The sequence below is a fragment of the Lepisma saccharinum genome, chromosome 14 (genome assembly GCF_977018435.1).
Source record: "Lepisma saccharinum chromosome 14, izLepSacc3.1, whole genome shotgun sequence".
Lineage (NCBI taxonomy): Eukaryota > Metazoa > Arthropoda > Insecta > Zygentoma > Lepismatidae > Lepisma > Lepisma saccharinum.
This window is the reverse complement of record NC_139242.1, coordinates 30,423,428-30,448,936: the sequence shown is the minus strand read 5'-3', so window position 1 is coordinate 30,448,936 and position 25,509 is coordinate 30,423,428. Positions and strand designations below refer to the sequence as shown.

General features: G+C 38.9%; 1 protein-coding gene across 2 annotated transcripts in view; it reads right to left on the bottom strand.

Annotated features, from left to right (window-relative positions):
* The window catches only part of LOC145998767 (uncharacterized), a 180,049-nt gene that overhangs the window by 94,431 nt on the left and 60,109 nt on the right, over positions 1-25,509 (bottom strand). For both annotated transcript variants that reach the window (XM_083135341.1, XM_083135342.1), the window contains exon 2: positions 15,607-16,521. In XM_083135341.1, the coding sequence (XP_082991467.1) occupies positions 15,607-16,482 (876 nt within the window). In that variant the 5' untranslated portion in view covers positions 16,483-16,521. The remainder of the gene's footprint in view (positions 1-15,606; positions 16,522-25,509) is intronic.

The window sequence follows — 25,509 nt, the reverse complement described above, 5'->3', positions numbered from 1 at the left end:
AAGGGAGCTTACGTACTGTGGGATGCATAAGTATTGCTCCGCAAATTGTCCATGACTATTTTCATTAACCTTTTTCTTGCATTCTACGTATGCTGGTGCAGAGGTTATCGGCAGCTTGTGTGGTGTTTTGTTGCAATTCTTGAAGCTCTCCTTGCATAAAACAAAGAGAATAGACATGATGAAGTAATACTAGGCAATACTTATGCATCCCACTGTACATGCATTCCTTTCCCGTATCATTAATCAATCTAAATCAGATTTTATATAAAAAAAACTGAAGCCATTCTTTTCCTATTATAACCACACGGAACGCTTTCAACTTCCTCGCATTTTTAACTTCAGTACAAAGCGCAATAGCAATAGAGACAGACATTTTACAATTCTCTTACCCGATCATGGCACATACCTTTGCCCGGTAAAGAACCTCTCGACTCACCGCTATTATCTTCGCTCGACAGACCACAATCAGATAAAAAAAAGACTATCTTTTTTTTTTACTTTAGAAAAGCCAAAAACTTCCTTGTATACTTTCTCTCACTCCCATCTATAAACAAAGGCTTTTTTCTTTCCTTTTCAATTATATGTCTAAGGTTCTTTCGCTTGCTGCAATATGTTTATGGTGGAAAATGAATGGTCACATAACACATTATGTGCTACTGGATGTAAGATGACTGAAACAACAATGCGCCTGAACAATGAAAGTGCATGCATGTGTAGTGCAGCTGCGCCAGGCTTGTTAGTGTGTAGTGTACTTCTACCTGTAATTAGTGCTTTTGAAGTAATAATGTATATTTCTTAAAATTGAAGAAGCAGTAAGTGAATACGAACTAATTTCATTGCTTATTATATTTCCATGTAAGAAAATAATTTTAGTTTGCAACGTTTGAGTTCTGTTCCTAATGCACTTTCTAATATTATAGGAAAAACATACGGTGAAAAACTGTGAGGTATTTTTCGAATACAATGGGTATATGAGGATAACGTAGACGACGAAATGGAAGAGATATTAACTACCAAATAAATATTCATTCTTTGCTCGGATATAACTACTACACTGCAGATATGCAGTAGCCTTCGAAATGGGGCAAGATATATATGGGACATTCCATTACAGGGTCGCCGACTTGTCAAAATTATTGGGGGGGGGGCCCTCTGATCACTGAAATAAATTAATGAATGACTCACTCGCTCCCTTTTTTAAGGCCTCGTCAAACAGAAAGCGATCTTCCCGCGCAGACAGATCGCGCTAATTTACGCGGTCCTATGCAGTCAAACAGTACGCGGGCAGACTCGGCGAGACGATCCAGATCGCGGCGGTCAGTTTTCGGGTTGTAATTTTTCACAGAGACCGCGGCGATCACAACAGAAAAATGGCCGATGACTACGTTGAAAAACTTATAGATCTTGTGCGGTCAACTCCCTTCACTGGATCGCTCTACACCCGTCCGCGTTCTGTTTGGCATTCGAGATCGCGGCGGACAACCGCGTGGGAAGATCGCTTTCTGTTTGACGAGGCCTTTACGTTTTGGCCTCAGTGTTCGGAATCTCGTAAAAGCCCATGAATTCCTCAAAAATATTAAAATTTTCATTTACAGTTCGAATACAAAATGTCAGTTGTTCGCGGATGGATATGTCACAAGTTTCGTCAACCATAATAGCAAAATATTCCCGACTTTTAATATCTGCTATCACGGAGCGCAAAACAGATCTCCCTAATATATCAATGATCTCGTTCTGAATGTTATGTGAGAGCCATTTGTAACCCGAACGTCCCATCCACTCTCCTAGTTCATGCACATCTTCTTTTGAAACTCTTCTTCTTCTCTTCCATTCCCTTATGCCGTTAAGCGTCGGGTACCTCGTTCTGTCCATCTCATCCACTCCGTCCGATCTCGACTCATTCTTCTCATTTCGTTCTTAGTTTTTCCATATTTTAATCCTATCTTTTCTATTCTATCTTCCCATGTATTTCTTGGCCTGCCTCTTCCTACTCTACCCTCAACCCTCATCTCCATCACTTGCTTGGCTTTCCTATCTTCATTCATTCTATTTACATGTCCATACCACTTCAGCTGGCGTTCCTCTACTACGTCAGTCATTGTCTTCTTTTGTTTTACCTCTTCTCTTATTCTTTCATTTCTTATTCTGTCTCTTCGAGTTTTCCCCACTGTTCTTCTAAGATATTTCATCTCTATTGCTTGAAATTTACTTAGATGTTTGTCTTGGAGTGCTAAGCTTTCTGTGCCATAGCCCATGATGGGAACTACAATTGAGTTGTAGAGTTGCATTTTTGTTTTTATACTGATCTCTCTTTTTCCCACCAAAGTATTACTCATTTGATAATATGCTGATGCTGCCTTCTTTGTCCTATTCATTATCTCTTGATCAATTTTCCCACTGTTACTTATGATAGTTCCTAAGTATTCATATGTTTCTACTTTCTCTAGTTGTTTCCCTTCGCATATTATATTCAGGCCTTCATTTTCCTTGTCCTCTTTAGTCACCCGCATGATCTTACTCTTTTCTATATTAATCTTCATGCCTTTCCTTTTAAGTTCTTCATACCATTCTTCCACTGTTTGCTGAAGTCTCTCAGGTGTATCTGATATCAGTACGATATCATCGGCATATAATAGTGCTTGGATATATACTGGCCTTAATCTCCACATACCTATCTTCGTTCTGTGTGTTCGTCGTTTGCATATTTTAGCAATTTCGTCTAAAAAGACGTTAAATAGGATTGGACTGAGGCTATCTCCTTGTTTTATGCCTTTCTCAATGTCAAATTCACCTGAGTATTCGCCATCTACTCTAATTATTCCTACAGGATTATTATATACAATTTTTATTGCATTCAATAATATTACTGGTACTTTCTTTGCCTCCAATGCTTCCCATACATATTGCCTAGGGACTGAATCAAAAGCAGCTTTTAGGTCTATAAAAGCTAGATATGTGTCCTTGTTCTTGGCAATTCTTTTTTCCATAATCGTTCTTATAGTATATATATGATCTTGTGTTTGCCTTTTAGGGCGGAATGCTGCCTGCTCCTCCTCCATATCTTCCTCCACCACTTTTCTGAGACGTCTTTCTAGTATCCTTGTGTATAATTTATAAGCGACTGATGAGAGGCATATTGCTCTGTAGTTATTACAGTCATAGCTACTGCCCTTCTTATGTAGTGGGATAATGATATTTTTCCTCCATTCATTTGGTATTTTGTTTTCCTTCCATATTCTTTGAAACATCTTGGTTAAATTCTTAACTACTTCCATACCTCCATATTTTATTAATTCTGGATTTATTCCATCTGATCCTGCTGCTTTTCCTGTATTCATCAGTTCTATTGCTATTTGTACTTCATCTTCCTTTATTTCCCCTTCTATATCTGAGTCTTGTACCTCCATGTATGGTCCATATATCACCCCTACCTCCTCTGGGTTATTATTTTCTTTCTGGAATTTTTCACCATAGTGTTTCCGCCATACATCCAACACATCCTTTTTTTCTGTGATCAATTTATCTCCATTTTTAATGGTTCTTATTGTTTTTCCATATTTTCCTCTCAAGTTCTTTACAACTTTCCAAAATTGCCTTGTATTCTTTTCTCTAGCTTTTTCTTCAACCATATTTCCAAATTTTTCCCAGGATGTTATTTTAGCTTCCTTCACTATTTCCTTGACTTCATTTCTTTTTTCAATGTATTTCCTTCTATGTTCTTCTGTCTGAGACATAATATATTTTTTCCATGCTTCCTTTTTGTTTTTTACTTTTTGTTTCACTTCTTCATTCCACCAAGATGTTTTCTTTTTTCTTGTATCTACTATTTTCTTTCCGCATACTTCTTCTGCAGATTTTATGAGTGCCTTTTTAATTCTCTTCCATATTTCTTCTATCTCTAGTTGTTCTACATCTGGTCCTTCTGTCAGTCTGGCTGTTACCTGTTCTTTATACTCTTCCTTCTTCTCTTTTTTCTGTAACTCATTTATCTTAATTGTTTGGTATTTTTTCATTCTGGGCTTTGGTGGTCTCGTGAAGCGTGTGTCCACTATTAATAATCTATGGTCTGTACCCAGTTCAGCACCTCTTATAACTTTAACATCCATTATGTTTCTCCTAATACTACTGGTATATATTATGTAGTCTATTATGCTTTTAGCATTTCTTCCTTCAGCCTGGAAGGTTATTTTATGTACTTCCTTATGTGGGAAGAAGGAGTTTCCAAGAAGCAACTGATTTTCTACACAAAACTCCAGTAATCTTTTGCCATTCTCATTCAATGTCTTTTCTCCCCCGTAGCTTCCCATACTACCATGGGCTACCTTCTTATCTTTACCTGTTCTTGCATTTAAGTCTCCCACTATCATTACATACCGTCCCTCCATTACTTCTTTATCTACTGTCCTCTGGAGTTGTACATAAAATTCTTCCTTATCAAGCACAGAGGCATCTTCTGTTGGTGCATATACTTGGATATATGATATTTTATATTCTATATCAAATTTAACTACAATTATTCTTGAGTTAACTGGTTCCCAGCCACTGACCTTTGTTTCATATTCCTGACCCCTTCTTTTGCTCTTCTTCCCTGTCCAACACCTGAATATCTCAAGGTATATCCCTCCTCAAGCCTTTGTATGCCATTTCCTTTCTTTCTTACTTCACTAATTCCCATTACGTCTATCTTACGTATCTTCATTTCCTGTACTAATTCAACTTCTTTTCCTAATATAGTTTTAATGTTCCATGTTCCCATTCTCGTTTTCCTTTTCCAGTCCGGTCGTTGCTGTGTTGATCTGTCCATTCCGATGCTCCTGTTTTTTCTCTGAATCCGTTAATACCCTTGCGTGGGGGATTGGCCCAACGCAGGGTGGATTTATTTAGGGTTTACTCCCCTAGGGCAGTTGGCTTTACCATGCCTTTTGAGTCTGCCCCACCCTTGGTTTTCTGTCAGGGTATCCTAGCCTTCCACTCTCCTAGTTCATGCACATCTTCTTTTGAAACTCTTTTTAGTAAAAATGTTAACAATACTACTCATAATTATATACTTAGTATATAGTAATAAGTCATGTGTTTTGCTGTCTCTGGTCATAGCCTCCCCCCCCCCAAAGTTAATGCTTTAGCGGTCTCAGCCCCCCCAAAATTGATGGTCTAGAACATTTCAAATGTGTATTTAAAGTTACGTTCATGTGACACAATTCAGAGTAAACTTTACAAGAGAAGAAAAATAATACATTAGATCCTCTTAAGCAGAATTATTTGGGGGGCTCAGCCCCCACATCGTTAACATTGGGGGACTCGAGCCCCCCTAAGCCCCATGGAGTCGGCGCCTATGTTCCATTATCACGGATGGGACACGCGAACTACATTTTTTATATTAAAGTAACTATTCTACGGATAGTTAAGCAACATTTTTATTACAGTTTCTGTAAAACGAAATATGAAACTTAACACTGTTGATTAAACATAACTACCCTTCAAATACTTTCAAAGACTTGTAGCTACAAGTGAACAATTTTGTGTCACGAGTGGAACAGCTCGTAAAACACTGTATATTTACTTTATTTTTTTGAATTTTCAAAATTATGAAAAATAAATTATTAAACACAAAGAGATAAGGTTGCAAGAGGGACAGGATATACAATAAAAAAAATCGTAATTATCATTTTTAACCTTTGTTTTATAAGTTCTTCAAAGACCAAAATGACAATCGGGGGTCATTTTAAGGCAAGGAAGGTTTGCATTTATTTACCAGTCTGGTTCTTCCGAGTTCGTTACTGCTTTGAATTGAAATTTTGGTATTCTCAAAATTTCGAGAGGGGCGGTGGCCCCATCAGCTCCCCTCTGCGTAATTAGAGTGGTCAGTTTCGAAGAATGAGAAAAATAACCACCCTGGCAGTATTTTTCTCCAGAAAGAGAGAAAGAAAAAAAGAATGCTTCGAGAATCTACACGTCACGAAACAATGGTAGAGAAATCAAGGAAGCCAGCTCATGAATCGAAAGCTTGTAAAGTGTTGCCAGGTGTGAATCTCTAAATTACGGATGAAACCGAGTGAAATTTCTGTTGATGATCAAAGAAGCTTCTTTATCTCGACGGAAGAGAAAATGCAGAAAAAAGAATGGGCTGTTTAGGATATGTGACGTCACGCTCCATGGCATGAAATAATAAAGAAACGCTCTCATGGTCTCCACGTCAAGGGGTAGGAGTATCCAGAGCTCCTCATGAAACGATTTTCCTGACTCAGGAGAAAATTACCCTTTTCTCTATACGGTTTCGCAGCAACACTGGGTCGAGGGTTTGAACTTGGATGCAAAATATTGTGCAACATGTTTCCACCGGAAATCGAACTCAGGACCCTGTGACTTGTAACTGTCCAATATAAGTATATATTTTGACATTCTTAATGTATGTTAGGCAATGTACTTTGCTATGGAAGGTTGACAATTATACAATAATTAGTTTTGTACATCTTCTATTCTGTTTTCTAACTAGGGAGAGGCGCCACTGGCCTTAGGGGGGGACTTTCCCTAAAGACTTTTTCATATTCATTCACTAAATGATCAGATTCAATTTCAATAGAAGTTGCTACCGAAATGCGACACTATAAGAAAATACTTTTATTTTTATTTTGTGAAGTGTACATGAATTTCAAATCAATTCCTGCAGCCTCCTCGGACTTCGATATCCAAACTGCCTTATTCCAGCAGGGCTGTTTCAGTCTTATGGGAGATTGGTTGACCGTAGTTAGTATTCTGTGTTTCTACTGTGCCTCGCGAACCGGCTGAAGTCAAATTCGTGTCCATATTCATGAACCTTTTTTCCTACTAAATCGTATTGCGAGAATGTGAGTAGAATACATGTAATATTTACAAATAGTACCAGCAATGTACGTATTCTACAACTCTTTCGTTTACACAATATTTAATTTGTAATTTGGATAAGTAGCTTCCTCCGGCCGATCTGTTTCCGTAAATTTTGAATTTCTGTCGTCTGATACTTGTCAATATGTTTACGGTAAGTTTTGCCTAATGTAGTTAATGTGAACGTAATTATCATAAACACTGTATGAAATCACTGCGTAAAATCACAGCATTTTTCAAAAGAAAAAATATCGCCAACCAAATTCCGTTCATTTCGTATATCAGTAGAGACTTGTTTTCAGTATCGAAAACGAACTTCGTAATTAATTGTGAACCATTCGTTGTTTAAAGATAATAATATTATAAACTGCTCAGTGTCGTTGTTTTGGGTAAGACTGCAGAATATGGGCTGCTTAGGAGGAACGCGGTTCATAATTTTTTGGTAATGTTTTGTAGTTAGTAATCGGGAAAAGTAAGTTTTAAGGTGCGGAAAAAAATTTCTTTAAAAAAAACAACAGAAAAACGTGTCCAGGTTGGGCGGTATTGAAATCGTAGCAGAGAAGGAAAAGGCATATTCCTGCACAAATCTAGTGAAAGCTAAATATGCCTATGTTGTTAGGTAGCTAGGTTTAGTTCACTTAGCCTAAATAATAATTAGTCATTGTATTTATGCTAATGAAACCTAACCTAACAGGCCTAACCTAACCTTGTAGGCATTCCTCGAAGAAATAATGAAGGAAACTGTGCGTAAGCAATATGGACAAGAAAGAATGGAGAAATGCATTGCTTTTAGTAGCAGGAAAAACATTTTTTATTGTATTTATGCTATTGGAACCCAACCTAACAGGCCTAACCTAACCTTGTAAGCATTCCTCGTCTGAAATAATGAAAGAAACTGTGCGTCTGTGGGTGGAATCCGGAGCGACAAATCAACTCGAATGCTGCGAAACGAAGGGTCTCGCTTATCGCACAACACTTGAGTGCGTAGACAATATGGACGCGAACAAATGGAGAAATGCATTGCTTTTAGTAGCAGGAAAAACATTTTTTACGCGCAATAATATAATAGTAATCGTAAAAGGAACGCCGGAAAATGGAAGTAGAAGGTACGTACTTTCAGGGGATATAAATTTTGTTCGTCTATTTAGAGGGAAAAAGCAGCTCATGTTCTGCAGTGAGACCTTGTTTTGTAAGGCCCAAGTTCCATGTGTATAAGTTAATCTGCGATGTTATGTTTTCTACAAGCAATTAATTTTCATTCCCTCTCGTATTTGCTTGCTTGAGTAGATTAGGTGGGTCAGGTTTGGTTCTCTTACTTTTATAATTATACACACGCGAGGAAATAATTAAACCTAATGATTCTAACCTACTTAAAACGTATAAAAATTAAGTGTATGCTCATGGGGGCACTAATTTCAATGGTTTTTTTTTATGTACATATAATACTTAAGGATCACTTGAGGTAAATGCAACTTTGTATTGAAAGCAGCATATTTTCAGTTACTATTTTCACCAAGTGGTCAACCTCGTTTTTGTGCTATTTTCACCTAAATTCATGATTCCTCACAATGTTTGAATTATTTAATGAACGTTCACGTTCTCTTGTAAGATTTTGTTTTGCTTTGCTTGTTAGGTTCTATGTCTCAAAAAATAATCATCTATACCATGTGATATCACTGCTCTCTCTAAAAAGTGGTAATAATAATCAGTGGCGTAGCATGGACATTTCGGGTGGGAACGCCAAGTCCGAAGGAAGGGTCGGCCCTTTTTTGCTTAATAATTTACTTATGGTATTAGTCGCCACAGGTATTGTTTATTTGCCTCAAGTCAGCTGGGTTTTCAATAAAACATCCTCCATGCATGTTTTAGCTAGACAATTAGATGCCTCACTATGCCACAAATGTTTTGAACTCTAGTGTTTTATATTTTTTTTATACCTATCTGCATGACACAAGTCATTAACCTACCTGAATCACAAACGCCTCTGCACAACAGTAGACGTCATTGTTATGGATGATCCAACTACTGATTGATTTGGTTTATTTTACTTCGCTTTTCTAACACTTTTGGTTAATTGCGAATATGAATATGAGTGATGATATTGATGAAGGGACACTGAGAAAGAACACGCGTGCTCACGTCGGGATTCGAACCAGGGACCTCTGTCGTCTTGGCGCACTGTGCAAAGCACTCTGACACGGAGGTGGGTGGATGATCCAAATATCGTACACTCTACTGACGTAACAGTGCCGATAAGTAATTCAGACCACTGTTTATTACATCTTGAGTATGCTGATAAACATTTTAAAATAATTTTGTCCAGAGACAATTCGATGTTAAGAGTTTTCAAATGAATGGTAAACATTTCCATTGACACAATATTAAGCAGTTAGATAATAACGAAAAAATAATAACAATAAAAAAAATAATAGTTTTGCGGGTTAAGTGGTAGAGCAGCCAAAAGCTGAATTTCTACCACGAGGACTTCACCAACTTATTTGCCAAAAACTGTGTTGATCTTTTAGTTTCTAATGCACATCGCTGTTCGTGCGATAAATTATACAATACAGTGCTCATTAAGAAGCGGTATATTTGAGATTGGTCAAGTTACGTCACTCAATATTGCGTATTGTAGCATCACATAGCACGAGTTGCATGAGCGCGAAGAACCAGGTAGGAATTCTACCGCTGTCGTCTGTTTCAGAAGGCAGGTAGGGTCACATGAACCAATCACGGTAGACCTCTGCTGCTCCGTACGCTGGCGTATGAGAGAGCATTTACGCGCGTTCTGTAGACATCGAAGCTTTCCCTCCAGAAAGGCAGCAAGGAATATAGAGTCTTTTACGCCGAACCTGCTCGGCGTCCGGCCAGGAAAGGCATTGAAAAAATATGCTAGAACGAGTGTTGAGAGTGGAGCGTTGCAAGCGGATCGCGAAAAATAGCTATTATAATGCCATGAAGGTCAAACATATATGGAATTAGTCAAGTTTTACTTTATATTCACAGCATTTACGCATTTTTGAAATTTTAAATCTGGGAACGCCGGGCGTTCGGGCGTACTATAACGCTACGCCACTGATAATAATCATCATTTTTAATTTGTGTTAAGCTCTATGGTTAGTTGAGTGATTGCAAAAATTGACAATGTGTGAAATATAATAGCGTCTGTACTTAATAATAAAAAAAAACTGGTGAAAATAACTTGTTCTGCTAGTCTCAACACCTCATGAATGTAGTTGCACATTTTATTTTTATTTTGAGAATAATTACTGAAAATCATGGTTCCCATTTTTATTTATTTATTTATTTATTTATTTTAGAAGCTATACAAGAGAATGAAAAGGTGCTTTCAGTACTGCAAACAACTGTGGGAGTAACTTTGCAGTTCGGAGAAACCTTTCTGTGGAAAAAAAACAACGCTTCAGAGTGTGATCATTTCCACAATTTATCTATTTCAAGATGAACATTTTTGTGTTCAGTAACATATATGTATCATGATACACACAGTACAGTACTTACTGATATAACAGATTAATCAAGTCCAGTGAGATGTATGAAAGTAAGTAGTCTATGCTGCACACTGTTTATGCTGTACTTCATTAAATACTAGTTGCTTATTTTACAAAACTATGCGTAATAACTACAGAAAGCAGGTATAGAGTAGCAAGGTCCAATATGAATTTTTCATTTATGTAATGGTGCTCGTATGTCCTTAGGATAAAGCAGCCAAAGTTGATAATGAAGACATGCATTTCTTAAAGTGAGTACATTAAGTACATCATTTTTGTTTGCCATAGCTTCGGTCGACTTTATTTTTGCAAAGTGTACTCTCATTTATGTGGTGAGCACTGTAGCATGTTGGCTACTGAAATGTTAGTGTCACCAGGGAAACTATGTTACCCATTGGGCAGTTCCCAGTACATATTTTTTTAATAGTATTTAAACATGAAAATGCAAGAAAATTAATCCCACTGTACATATTTGGAATGAAAGTACTAGTATTTCTTTTATGTAATAGAGCATTTATTTAAATTCTAGGAATTATCCACGTGTGTCGTGTTTTATGCACACATCAAGATTGAAGAGATACAAATGCAAAGTCCGGTATGGGACTTGGACGTGGGAAGTGTAATAAATATGGCACTTCTCTGTTTAAGTCTCGTATCAGCTGGCACAAAGTTCATCGTGGAGGGAAATAAATCAACATTTCTTCATTCATGTTCAGCTATTTAGTAAATGATGAGTATGTGGTTTTTAAATAAGCTGTTTTATGTAAGAGATATTGTAGATATTATATATATATGTCGATATTATTTTTAAAGTAGAAATATTAATTTTCAATATTAGGGGTTTTCATTCTTTCAATTGCTTTAAATGCTGAAAGAAGTCTTCAAGGAACAACAATTAATTTTCCAAAATATGTTTTCATACTTTTCTTTCAGTGTAAAAAGCATACTCGTATATGTATAGCTGCTGCACTTGCTACAATAAGGGAAGAAATTTCACTTCAACTTAATGGTCAGTGTCATGACAGTAAATTTGTGTTACACACAAACCCTGAACCCTTTCGTAGCATTCAACCTAGTACTTTTTTATTTATTTGATTTTTGAGAAAACTTCCGAGCATTCTCTTGGTAATTATTATATATATATATATTTTTTTGTGCAGACTAACCTATTTCTAATCAGTGCCATAAGGTATGTGAACTGATCAATGACAGTATTGAAATTTTTATTATCGAATGGAGTGTAGTTGATATACGCAGTCATTTTTTCATTTTTAATATGTGGCAAACAAATTATTTTTTATTGATCGGTGTAAAATCTTGCAATACAATCCTGTATAGCCGAAGGATCAATCTGGGAAAAAATATTTTTGGGAATATGGATTAGCATGACATAAATCGTTCTGAATTCTTGTATACTTATTTCATTCCATTTCTCCACCCAAGAAAAAAAAAGTCACCTATTTTAAGACGGTCATTTTCGTATGATGAAGAATGTTTTTAAAAATTCCTTTAGAGGCAAATTATATATTTCCGCTCAAAGTAATAGTGCAATTTCAGGAAGTTTGGTAATAGAACGTTTTCGATATAATTTTCGTATACTTTTATTTTTGTGATAGAAATCAATTTTAATGCGAAAAGTTTGTAATTAAACGAAAGCATTGCATATAATTAATTTCCGCCACTTCTAACTAAGTTTAGTCAATTTGTGCGTATAATTTATTATACGCGCAAATCGCCTGAACGGAGTTACAAAGTATCGGTACAGCGCTGTAGCTGTAGTATCAGAAAGTGAATGGTACGGCACACGATAGTGTTTTGTCGTTTCGAGCAATCTGCGAGTTCTTGCGCAAAGCGTTCGTCTTCTGTTTTTCCCCCGACGGTGCCTCCGTTGGTGGTCGCGAGGAAACTACCTTCCAGTGCCGCCATTCTGTCAACCATTTTTAACCCGCAACTGTAATATCTTGTAGTAGTATGTCTATGTATTCGAGTCACACTATGGGCATATTCATTTCTTTGAGTGTCCCTCCATCAATTTTATCTTCATCATCATCGCCGCATTTGGCTGAAAGTGGCACACAAGTGATGTAAAAAAACACATAAATACCAATTTAATCCTGCACTATTCGACGCATGATTTGTTTTGATCTTATTGCGTTTTGAGGTGTTTCAAAAACGTTTGAAATTATCAGCATTTCTCATCTTAAGGAACAACATTCATATGCAATAAGATGGCGACATTTGTTTCTTTCACTGTCATAATATCCAGAAAGCTAAACATCCTTTCATCTATAAGATTGATTCTCATTCGCATGTGTCATTAAAAGCATTTTCTACGCTAAAGTTCTGCAATTAAAAATTGCTCGAGTCTTTCATATCAGAATAGAATGTGCACGGAACTGTTGACTCGCAAAAAACATTTTATGTAGCTGTGACAAATGATACCTGTTATTGGATATGATTTATTGTTGTTTCCCACAGACTGTTGCTCAATTTCTTGAACGCGCCTTTGCGTTTTGACCTTATGCTCAGTTCTCTTCTCGATCTTCCGAATGTGTGAGAAAAATACACGCACAATACTGACGAAATGCCTTTCTCTGCATTGTTACTGCGTAGATTTACTGTTTATTCTCATGAATGTTATTAGGTGTATTTACGTCTCAAGGGGAGTGGGATTTTGTTGTCGTGACACAGTTTCCCGTGCTTTGAACAACAACTTCTTTTTCTTTTTATTTCATTGCTGTCAAGAGGTGTCAGGTAAATTCCCAGAAATTTGATTAACCCAATCGACACACAAACATATTATCAAAATGGTGGGACTGGCTACAATAATAAACAGACTTGTAAATGTGTATAATATTTATAGCTTACTCAATTGTTTGGCATGTAACTCGGATCCCTTTCATTCGGTTTTAGGAGCGTGATTTTATTATCAGCAACTTTATGCAACTGTGGTCAGTGAGTGCATTGGCGGATTAAGCGGGACACACCCCTCCCATTCAGTATTGTGAAAAGTATTGATAGCATTAGATTTCAACGAACAAAAAAATGCTCGAACAATACTTTTCCAGATAGTAAAGGAATAAAACGAAGTATATTTTAAATACATTAATCGGGACTTGATTAACTAAATACACGGCCATGAAAATAGGCGGCTTGGCAGAATTGCGCTGGTGCCACATATGGGAAAAGCAAAGCGATAGCGGGACAAAAGTAGTTGGTTCCTGCGCACTGTGTGGCAACGTCAACAGGGCTGCGTTGACTAGTTCGAGCGTCAGACCGACCTCTCCCCGGGGCACTTTTGTGTCATCCCTGACCTTTCGAGCAAATACTGTCAATTCGTATCACATGGATTACAAAGACCAACTCTGCAATGAGATCTTTCATTCTCTTAAACCTCCGAACACAAGGGGTTGTGCATCGACGTGACAACAGAGCAAACTTCTGCCATCAGCCTACTTCCATGGTCCTGCGTTTAGACACTTAAAAGTCGACATCTGAAATCGAATCCGGGCCTTGTTGGTTACAATAACATTAACTGATGGGCACAAAGTGAGAACATTCTAGGGCCAATATTTCCCATGTTTGTCGCAGTTTAGCCAGAGAGAAATGAATTCTCAAGATTATCACATTTTGTATCATTGTTGATACAAATAACGTAGAACTACTTCTGTTTTAGAAAACATTACTAATGACATCACCTTATAATGAAAGGGTCCTGGTGTTTGGTGAAGGTTCATTGTAAAATGGTTAGGATACCACTTTGAATGTCCAATCGCAATTAGTTTATCTGGCCACAAACTGGGCCTAAAACGAACCCTGCAGTTATCCTGATGTGAATAGTATATATATTTAAGCTCTTTCAATGTGCCCAAAAATTTGCACTTTATATTTACAATGTTAGATCTCTCATATGCTTACACCATATTCTGTGCCCCAACAGGAAAAAAAAAATTAAATTCGCCTATGAGTGAGTGTCCAGTGTAACTCGTGTTGAACCTAATCACCACAAACTAACCTCAAACGTCTATTGAAATAACGTTCCAAACACTGAAAGATGCAAAATAATGAAGATTGCTCTTGAACTATTGCATACAATGTGAGTTTCACTTTAGAAAAGTATCAATAGCAGATTCATTGCACTCGTAAGGCTGATCGAGATTCATACATAATTTATGTAGAAGAAACTTGGTGGCATATTGACCAGACCCTCAGCAACCGGCACACCACTTCCCAGAGGAGGTTAAATCACGGGTATTTTCCACAAAATGACTTTCAACCAGACAAGGACATTCGAAAATCTTCCTACAATTTCACATTTCGAATAAACTGCAATCTTCCATTAATTGCGAAATCAGCGGTGTGTTCAGTGGCATTGTACGAACAAACATATCACACTTATGACCTGACCGAGAACACCTTTCCCACGACGAGTTGACAGCTATTGTTTCACCTGTTATGATGACGAAAGCAACAATCGGAAAATGTCATTTTATATTTGTAGCCAAGTTGTGATGCAGGATCTAGTCAGCGAAATTCTCATTCTTCGAGCTAAACTTGAATGGAGGTCATAGGAAAATGTCAAGGGTAAGTTCATTGCTTTAACGAATTGAATTACTACACTTATGCCTGTAACAAAAAAATCATATTGCATAAATATACTATCAGAAATTAATATATTTAACCGATCTAGTACTCTGTATTGGTCATGTCCATGTGCTGTGACATATACGTAACACCAAAATGCCTATTTGAAACTGAAATTTTTCAGTGAAGAACGCTGTAACCTGTAAGGACTTACCATGGTCTCATCAATAATACATTGATTGCATCTCCATTCAACGATCGATATGGAATATGATTCATCATTCATTATGTTTCATATAGCCGAATGCTGCCCAGGTTCGATCGCTCATTAGGATTTTAAATATAGTTTTTAATAATAATTCCTCCAGAACTGGAAGAAAACCATAATCAAACAGGTGACGGTATATAAGCAGACAAAACAATAACAATAGCAAAATGCCACAGAGACCAGATTTATAAATGACCCAGCATCGAGAGAACAATTAAGGGTCAGGTCTGGTGAACACGGTGGCCACTTGAAAGTAAGCAGCAGTCTCTTGTCAAAAATGCCACTCATCTACATTCAAAGGATTACTGCGCCCCGGAGTTTGGTTTTAGTGCATTATGGCATGTTTTACACAAGGACTACGCTCAGTAAAATGTTTGTACTTACCAGAAATGGAAGATGATTTAGGAGGTAGCATAAGATTAGCACTGACGTCACAGTTGGCCATCGAAGCTCCGCGAGGACGCCATCCGCCGCCGCGGGCACTTTGCGAGAGTCTGACCATCCGTAAGTGCCCCTGAGACTTCCGTTGCTTCCGCTGAGGACCGCTTTGGCACCGAGTCCCGGCGTCCGATGCAAGGGACTCAACACGCTCCCCCGACCGGACGTGTTCGTGGAGGCGGTGGAGGTGTCCGACGCGCTCGGCGGCGCCAAAGTGTTCAAGTCCGACGCGGTCCTCAGCAGCGTCGACCGGGAACACAACCGACACTGCACCACGCACACTGAAGCCACCGTCGCGATCACCAGGACGCCGTGCAGCCCGACCGCGAATATCGCGAACTTAGTGTCCAGTTGGTGAGGTAACAGCGAGCACTGATCGAACGACAGAGGATGGGGATCAGGTCGGGCGAACACGGCGGCTACTCCGACGAAGCAGCTGATCACGGCGAGGACGCTGACGTGGTAACGTATCTGGTTGCGTCGGACGCTGAAACGGTAGCGGTAGGGCCATCGAAGGGTCAGGGCTCTGTCCACAACCAAAGACGCCAGCGTGGCCGCTTCGAGGGCGTGCGTCGCCGTCAGCCCCCAAACGGCCACGGAGCAGTATTCTTCAACCTCTGGCCTGAGGAGCGTGAGGATGGATATGCCGAAAGTGAGTATCTGCCTCACCACGCCTTCCGCGAGGAGGGCCACCAGGAAGAGGTCCACGGAGCGCCACTGAGTGCGGTGGTAGTGGAGGATGACAAGTGCCCAGCACAGGAGAACCAGCACCAGCGGCGCAGCGGCCGCCGAACCAATCCAGCTCGACACCACCGGCTGCATCGCTGCTCATCTCAGTCCCATTATTTACATCACCGCCGCCTGCAAGTAAAGGAACAAACATTCTAAGTTCTCTGCGTATGCAATGATATAAGGTACACTGGATAAACGGAAGTTTGCAATGTAAAAATTCTAAATTATATAATATTAATCTACATTACACGCAAGAATATTCCTAATGATACATATTTGCTTATGATCTGGATATAGTTTTACTATAATCTGTCCCGGGATCTCCGGAGCAAGCAAACGAAAACAAGTCCTCTGCGCAGGGTTCCACCAATGAAGGCGTGAAAATGAGAGGGAAAGTGAATGCATGGAGGGGAAAACGCGACTGCTGCTACCAGCCGTTTGCAGCAGCACTGCTTCACTCCCCCATTCGCTTTCTCTCCTCCTCTGCCGTTATGCGGTGCGTTGCTCCTTAGACTCCTGGGACAGACTGTAGAATGTAAAGTATATGAAAATATCGCCAATATCAAAATAGCTACACTATACAACTGCTTCACATCCGAAGGGGTAGGTGCTTGATTTTTGATAGATAAGCGATAATGTGTTTCGTGTAACGTACAAGAATGGATTTTTAAATTTGCTTTGCCGAGAATTCCTCTTCCAGACCGTCATTTACAATTCAAGAGTGAGTTTGAATTGTTGGATTTATTTTACTTTGCTTTTCTGCCACTTTTGGCTAAATGAGATAATGAGTTTTGATGTACTGAAATTGATGAAGGGACACTCACAATGAACATCCATACACAGGCTGGGATTCAAACCCGTGACCCCTGAAGTCGTAGCGCCTGTGATAATCACTCCGCCGCGTAGGTCGGCAATTCAAGACTGAGAATGAGACATGTATTTGCAACTCGTGACGATACAAAGACGGTTTTATTCATTGCGGAGGTGATGTCCATACCAGATTTACAGTAGCAGTCAGTGGCGGCTAGTGGTCTGACTTTATGGGTGTGCACTTCAGCATCGCGTCCAGAAGAAGTGTTTTACAACGCTCTCAAATACTCGTTGTTTTTTTTGCGTCCATAATGATATATAGATAATTCAACATTCGATAACCTGACAAAATCAGTATAAACGTAGAAATGCCGATCTACAATATTCAATATTATTGTCGATTTGCAAAATATTTAGTAAAAACTTTTCCCCCTCGCTCCACTGATAAATGTGAACAAGAATAATTAGATTTGCATACATGAAACAACCAGGATCGGGCAGAAACCGGGGCATCCTTCTTGATTAGAGCCAAATCCTAAACGTGAGTTTATTTTTTAGTTAGTGTTGCCCACGAGACGAGACTTTGGCCTGTCTCGTCTCGTGGAGTCTCGTGGAAATGCTGTCTCGTCTCGAAAATATTCGTTTGTCTTATGACACATGGTCAACCTCGTCTCGTCTCGAATTTTTAAAAGCCTGTCCCGTCTCGTCCCGTGGGCAACACTATTTTTAGTCCACTTTATGCACAGAAAAGCAAACAGATACAAACGATCTACAATTTAAAGAGGGGTCCGAACCACTATGTGCCTCTATCGGCTGCGTAGCTATTTGTTTTAAGAACAGTTGAATTCATTGTTGACAAGAATTAATTGAAGCTACTGCTGAATAACTTAATAAGTATATTGCAAAATCATGTAAGCTAGGAGATTATTGTTGTTTTGATGTCATTATGTAGGTATAAAATAAACACATACCTACAATACCCGTGTTCTTTAACAGCATTATATTATTTTTAAAATAAGGCTATCATTCTTCGTCATTAAAACCGTAAATATATAACATGGTTAAGATTTATATTGGGAGGAAGGTTGAAAGTAGTGGGAGCCAAAATTCCATCTCGCCCGGGTGAAAATTTTATCTTGAGCCACTCCTGCAAACAAGGTAGCCGATCCAAAGACAACATGCAGAAAATCAGTTGTAATCCATCTAGCAGTTGTTTATTTCTAACAACCGACTGATCAAACCAACAAACTCTAATGAAATCAAGAGAATAAATAAAAAAATATTAAAGAAAATGACGGTACTCACTCAGTCCACACTACCCTTCTTCGTACTTCATAATCTGTCTTTCCCTTCCGCCTTATCTGTCTTATTACTGCAGTCGCTCGTGCGATTTGTACGAGTAGCTAACTTCCCTGCAAATATTCAACGTTAAATATTACGTATCTGCTTTCGCTATGTACAGTTTAATGAAAGAGGAACGAGCTTTTGATAGCATAACAATATTGCCACACAATGTAAAGAGCTGACTGATCCACGCCCCCCCCCCCTACCCTTTCTCCCCTGACTGAGAAGGTGGATAATTCTACTACAGCGCCACAAGGACAGTTTATTTTGGTCAAGCAAAAGCAATGCAAGGCATTGTTTAAAGCACGAGATTCGCTTTCAGTTATCCTCCCCTCCCTTCTGTCTTCTTCCTTGCCCTTGTCATGCTCGGAACAGGGTGGGCGAAGATACCATAGAAATATCCCTTTTCGAAAAAAAAATCCCTCGATTTACGGTGATGTGCGTGCTGCCTCTACTCCGCCACACGATCTCGAATGGAATTGGATTGCAACACTGCTGTATCGTGAACACAGCACTAGCAGTGCGAGTTTAGCCCATAATACAGCAAATCCCTTCTCTTTTCTTGCGTGCTGCAAACAGCGACCAACGAGCACCCGGCGACTTGTGTTCCGAGCGAACGTATCTCAGCGGCAGGCACTGGTAATTGCTGATATTCCGATTGTGACAATTAAAATTATGTTTAAATTATCAACTTGGGGCGATTGGGCTTCGGAACGTTTGATGTTTTGAAGGAGATAGTATTCAGTGAATAAGTTTAATAAAAAATAATTGCATTGCAGATTTATTTGGGTGTGCACGTGCGAATGTGCGAATAGGCAGAAGCCGCTACTGGTAGCAGTTTATAATGAGGTATGGCCTAAAGATTCCTTTACTCCTTTGAACATCAAAACATTAATGGTTACATACTGTTCAGCCTTGTCTATATACTGCAACTTCTGAAGTGATAACAAGTTTGTTGTATGAACTTAAACCGATACGAAACCTGACACTAGATGTATTTATGTGATATAAGTCTGTAGGCTGCACTTACACAGTGTGAAATTTAGTACCCTACTGTTATAGGATCAACTTCACAAAGGCGTGGGTTAACTTGCGTTCCAACTTTACAACACTCCAGATGATGGCGCCACCGTGATACATGTTTCACGCCCCAATAAGCCATGAGAGTTAGGTAGGGTCAGCCATTGTAACAAGGCGGATGAAAAACTAGTCCCCTTTTCAGTCAACGCACGAATCAGAGAGGGAAAAAACAATTAATTCTTTGTAATCTTGAGCACACTCTGAGGTGAACAAGTTTTTGGCTACGAAACAGTGGCAAGGACAAGAAGCAAAAACCAGAAACACCTCATCTTCTTGAGTTCAGGACTTGTCTGGCAGGCATTTACACGGAATACAAATGCCGCGTGCCTTATGTTGTATAGGCATACCACGGATTAGTCAGGGAAAAGGAATTTCCACCAAGCAAAGGTAAAAGACCTGCACTGTAATGTTTGACGTTAACAATTTCTAGGTTACGCATTAAATCGGAAAAAACAAAGAATTAACAGTCTTACTCTAAAGCACAGCACAGTTGATTTCAATAGAGATAATCAAATTTAGATTTACTACATGCACTAGTCTTTCACGCAAATAATATCCACTTCTGTATCCACCAGTTTCTACTTACTGTTATCCTCGCACTCTTATTTAGTTCTGACAGCCATTTACCTATTATGATGTTGCAAACTTTTACTACCATAGTGTCCCATTCTGTTAAGCTTTATTTTTTTAATTACTAGTATTTTCCTAGAAGATACAATGTTCTTTAAACTTAAGCGACCAGGCTTTACACCTGTATTACACGAAGGGGCCGGAAGGGGAAGAATATATACATATCTACTAGGTACATATGTGCAAATAAATGGCCTCCCGATGGAGTAGTGGTGACACAGTCGTCTTGTAATCAAGGGGTTCTGGGTTCGATCACCGGTGGAGGCACATAGAATAGTACGGATCGCACTTTAAAAAACTGTAGATCGGACTATCTATGCATAAAGCGGATCTAAAAGAAAATTCAACCCCATAAATATACATTGTCTCTTGTACAGTCACGGACACTTCTGGGTTGTAGCAACGCTATAGACTTTAAATGGGATCATTACAATCCAGAAGTGTCCGTGACTGTACATATCCAAGGCAGTCGATGTTGCCAGTTGTTACTGAAAATATTCAAATCAGTTTTGTTACGAAAGTTGACAATGCATTTTTATGAAGCGACATTGTGAAATCCTGGTGAAATGTACTTGTAGTCGAAAATTTCACGTAGTTTGAAGAAAAAAAAATAAATAGAAAGTGGTTCGAACAAAGAGTAATATCGTGAAGCTTCAGCGAACAGAAATTGGTCTTGTAACACGCCCTGTGCTTCAAGTGACAACACAATTATTGTTGCTCGGTATTACTAAGATACAATCAATAGAAAAATTTAATTTTGTTTATGCCGCGCCTTTCACTTCAAGTAGATGTTCACCGTTTGAATGTCGCACCGTGAACGTGTGTTTGAGCGGTTCTTGCTGTACGGTGGGATTCACGTGCAAATTGCGAGCTAACAGTTTACGGTACTTAGAAGTCCAATTATCGACATACATCAAGGAATGCGTCTGCGAGACACAGAAGTCACGCTTTCAACCCAGAAAGGGAGAAGTTCAACCGTTGGCGGGTGCATCCAGAGCAGCTATACTGCCTTGATTCGGTTTGTAGCCCGGGCTGGCTACGTTCTCAACTCGAGCTGCTGCAATATTTCACCTCTTGAATCCATGACCAGTACAAGTTGAGGTGATCCAATCCGGTGGAAAGATGGAACTCGCCGTCTACAGCGAATTAGCTGCCGAAGTAGATCAGGCAGGTCAGTCGGCCAGTCATGGTGCCGAAGCAGCAGTCAACTGCCTCTTCTATTTATATCGTATCGGTTGCATGCAGAGTTTGTACTGGAGAGCAAAATCGTCCGTATACAGGGTGTTCCAGGCCCGGATTTAGGGAGTGGGGGCTTAGGAAGCTACAGGCCCAGATCGCTCCATCTGTAAAGGACAGGGGAGATGCTTTGAAAAGGGCCACATAATTAAATATATATATATATATATTTCAAATGTGGTAATTATTATGAGGCAGTTTTTTTTAAAAAAAATGATTATGATCTTGATTTTTGTTATCTAGCGTCGTTTTATGCCACTTTTGGCTAATCGCGACGATGAGAATGGGTGATTATATGATTAAATTGATGAAGGGACACTCACAAAGAGCACCCATGGCCAATCCGGAATTCGAACCAGGAACTCGTGGCGCCCATTGCGTTGTACTGACCACTCCACGTTTTTTTTAAAATTTGAAGTTCGTACAGCATACAACAGCCAGATATATCATTGGCATCCAAAGACCATAATTCATTAATATTTCTCTAACACCTGTAGGGTGACGAAAAGAAAGATGCTAAAACCATTTTAAAAAATAGATTAATAATTATTAATTACAACAAATACTGTTTGCAAAAGACGTTTTCTCAAAGTTTAAGTCCATTTTATGCACAGGTAGGCTAATCGGGACTGGATCAGTTTAAGTGGGATCCGAGCCACTATGTGCCTGATGCCTCCATCGGGTGCGAACCCGGAACCCCTTGATTACAAGACGACGGCGTTACACTATGCCATCACGGAAGCCCTTTTCATTGCAAAGCAAATAATTATTGATTGATTTGCTTTATTTTACTTCGCTTTTTGTGCCACTTTTGGCTAATTTGCGAAGATGAGGATGAGTGATGACATGATGAAACTGATGAATGGACACTCACAAACATCCATGCCCAGACCGGGATTCGAACCCGGGACCCCTGGGCGTAGTAGCGCGATGTGCTAACCACTCTGCCACTGGGGCCGGCACAAATAATTATTGAACACGAATCACATCACCCGTTCACCCCATTATGTCCCTTATGCTTATGTTCCGAAGAGAAAATAATATCAAATAACAGGAAAAAAATTAACCAATTCCAGAAAAGAACGAGAATCACTGGTTGATGGTCACTAAAGAATGGTCATTTTGTCCTAAAAATTAGACACAAGCACATTTGCATAAATTATCTTACAATTTGCATGTGTCCGAAAGAAACAAGTGCGGCTTTCAGCCCACTGCTCAAAATGGGTGTTCTCTGAAAGCGACCTAAGGAAAAGAGTGTCTGGACATCATAATCATCGTCTTGACTACCGTAAGGATCCTGAAGTTTGAAATCTCGCGCATCAAGATCGGATTCACTGCTGCTACTTAATATATTCTTATTCCTTCGTCTTTTTTTTAATTGTCTTCAGTCAGTCATTTTCTTCCTTTCGAACAACAGTGTCCACCTGTCCCTCTTCCTGTTGAACAGTTCGTATGGCGAAGAAGTAATTTGAGCAGCTTATGTTTTCCAACATTTTTGTGGATTTCAGTTTAGACGGGGGCTGAAATCTGGACAGCGTTCTTTACCTGAGACACATAGTACCTTATACACCCCTTTACTCTGTCATAATAAGCTTATAGTAAATATGTAAAGTTTTGACTAGTTTCCTTTTGTATTTGAGGTCCTTTTTACCGACTACAAACTAACAAAAACACTATCGATAATGTCGATTGGGCGTTTGTTGAATAGTACTCAGTTTCTTTTAGGGAATATAATCATAGTTCTTTAGAAATAAGCAAGATAATTATCCTGAATTCCGCCATTTTTGCGCACCCATACTGATTCCCTGAACCGAGTTCTGTGCTTTCGTTTCTTTCCTTACAAACTAGAGCTGCAAGCTATTAAACATTTAATGCTGTTTTTTCCTCACTACACTCCCCTTCACCAGCCCGAAGTTTATGCATGCAAAAACCTACCCGAAACCTATATCTGGGTTTCAGAAACAAGCAGTTTGGAACCAGCCACAAGGGCAATAAAAGCTAATGTGGTCGTCTTTGGTTCCACACAGCACATTAATCGGTTATTTATGATTTCCTCAACCTTCATGTGGCGTAGTGCAATGTGTTCGGTACTTACTTTCTCCATGCACGCTTCAGTGAATTAACTTATGCGTGCAACGAAAAGAAACCACTGTCTGATTCAAGGCAGCAAGGAATTGATGATGGTTTAGAGTTTCCATGATATCTAAACTTTTCGGGATTGTATACGTTTTAGAGTTCCCTTGGTATCTAAACCTTTCGGGATTGTAGACGGTTTAGAGTTTCCTTGATATCTAAACTTTTTTGGATTGCAGAAATAATTTGACACACGAAGATGCTGCCGTTTAAGGAATCATGTTTTAAGTAGCTGACGCAAAAAGTTTATTTTATCTACATTATCTCTAATCTCCCTGTTCAAAAGAATCAAACCACGTGAACCTATAAAACTACATTACAGTACTACCTCACATCATCTATGCTCTCGGAAAACTTCATATGGAAGCAAAAACTGCTTAAAATGAGTACAAGACGATGGAATAAAGTTTAGAGCTTCATCTGTTTCTGAATTGTACATGTCAAGACTATCTTGAAAATAGCCATACATTTTTAAAAAAAACATCGATATTATTTTGTGAATATTGCTCTTTTTTTGGAAGTACAAGATTATGAAAATACAATGTAACTTGATCAAATGTAGTAAATCACTTTATGAGTTTCATGTTAGCCGCGGACTAATCGCAAAAGCCTCTTACTTGTCTTTGATGGTGCTAGTGACTTCCATATTAGCTTTTCCATAGGCTATGGGTTGTTCATGTTCAGGGGTTTAATATCTGCATATTGCGACACTGTCGTTTCATTGTTTCACATTCTAGTGATACATTAACTTTGCCACCAGTACGTCATTCTGTACAGTTAACGGCAAAGATAATCGTAGGCAATTTGTCCACCAGTATTTTCATTACTTTTTTTTTCTACATCCTGTGTTGTTTTAAGGAATGAAACTATGTTGGTTCGAAGCAGGCATTGTTCTCTGCTTATTGACGTCATTATTTCAATTCATTGTCATCACATTGTGTAATACAGACCGAATGAAAATGGCGGTGGACAATTCGCCTATTGTTTCTTTCGCCGTTGGGTGTACAACAAACTTAGAGCGCCATCTTGGAGAGAGGCTGGGGTTCAAAGTAAATGAAGAATCGCGCATACTTTGATAAACACCAACACCACAAGTCGGTTTTCTTACATGAAACATTTACTAAGAATTTTTTAGTTGGTTGCTTGATTCCAGTATATGACCTTTCAGCTTGGATTTGCACTGAATTCTCGTTCCATCATTTCATACTGACCTTTTCTCGGCCCTGAACTTTGTATCCGGGAAGAAAAAAGAGAATGAGGAAGGGGAGAGAAAGAAGAGACACGCCTTCTCGTCGAAGACGCGGAAGTGAGCATACGGAATGCACTTACTCGAAGACAATGTTAGCCTGTTGTAATGTCGTTGCTTTTGTCTAGTCTGGAAGTTGTCGATTATTCTGCATTGATAAGGCGATGGGAATGAGAGATTATATTAAGCCAAGGTGGAATTATACAGGTCGGTCCGTGCAGGTAACACGCTTAAATGACGTCATCGCGTGTAGGTCCGTGATTTTCTGAAGAATGGCACCATATTTTTTAAGTTTTTTTTTTTTTTTGCAATTAAATTCCCATCTATGCGTCAACTTTGCTGAATTGTCCTTGTAAAAACCTTAATTAGGAGGATCACTCTACAAAAAGCTTGTTTGTGACAAAATTTAACAATTACAAGTTATTTGTCGATAATTTTTTTGAACTGACACTGATACATGTGATTATTTAATAGAAACTTTCCAACGGCCCCGGGTTCGAATGAAGGCCTAGGTATGGGTGGTCGTTCTGAGTGTCCCTTCATCAATTTCATCATATCATCACTTATCCCTAACTTCGCGATTAGTCAAAAGTGGAAGAAAACGGACGTAAAATAACCTAATTCAATCAATACTTGCT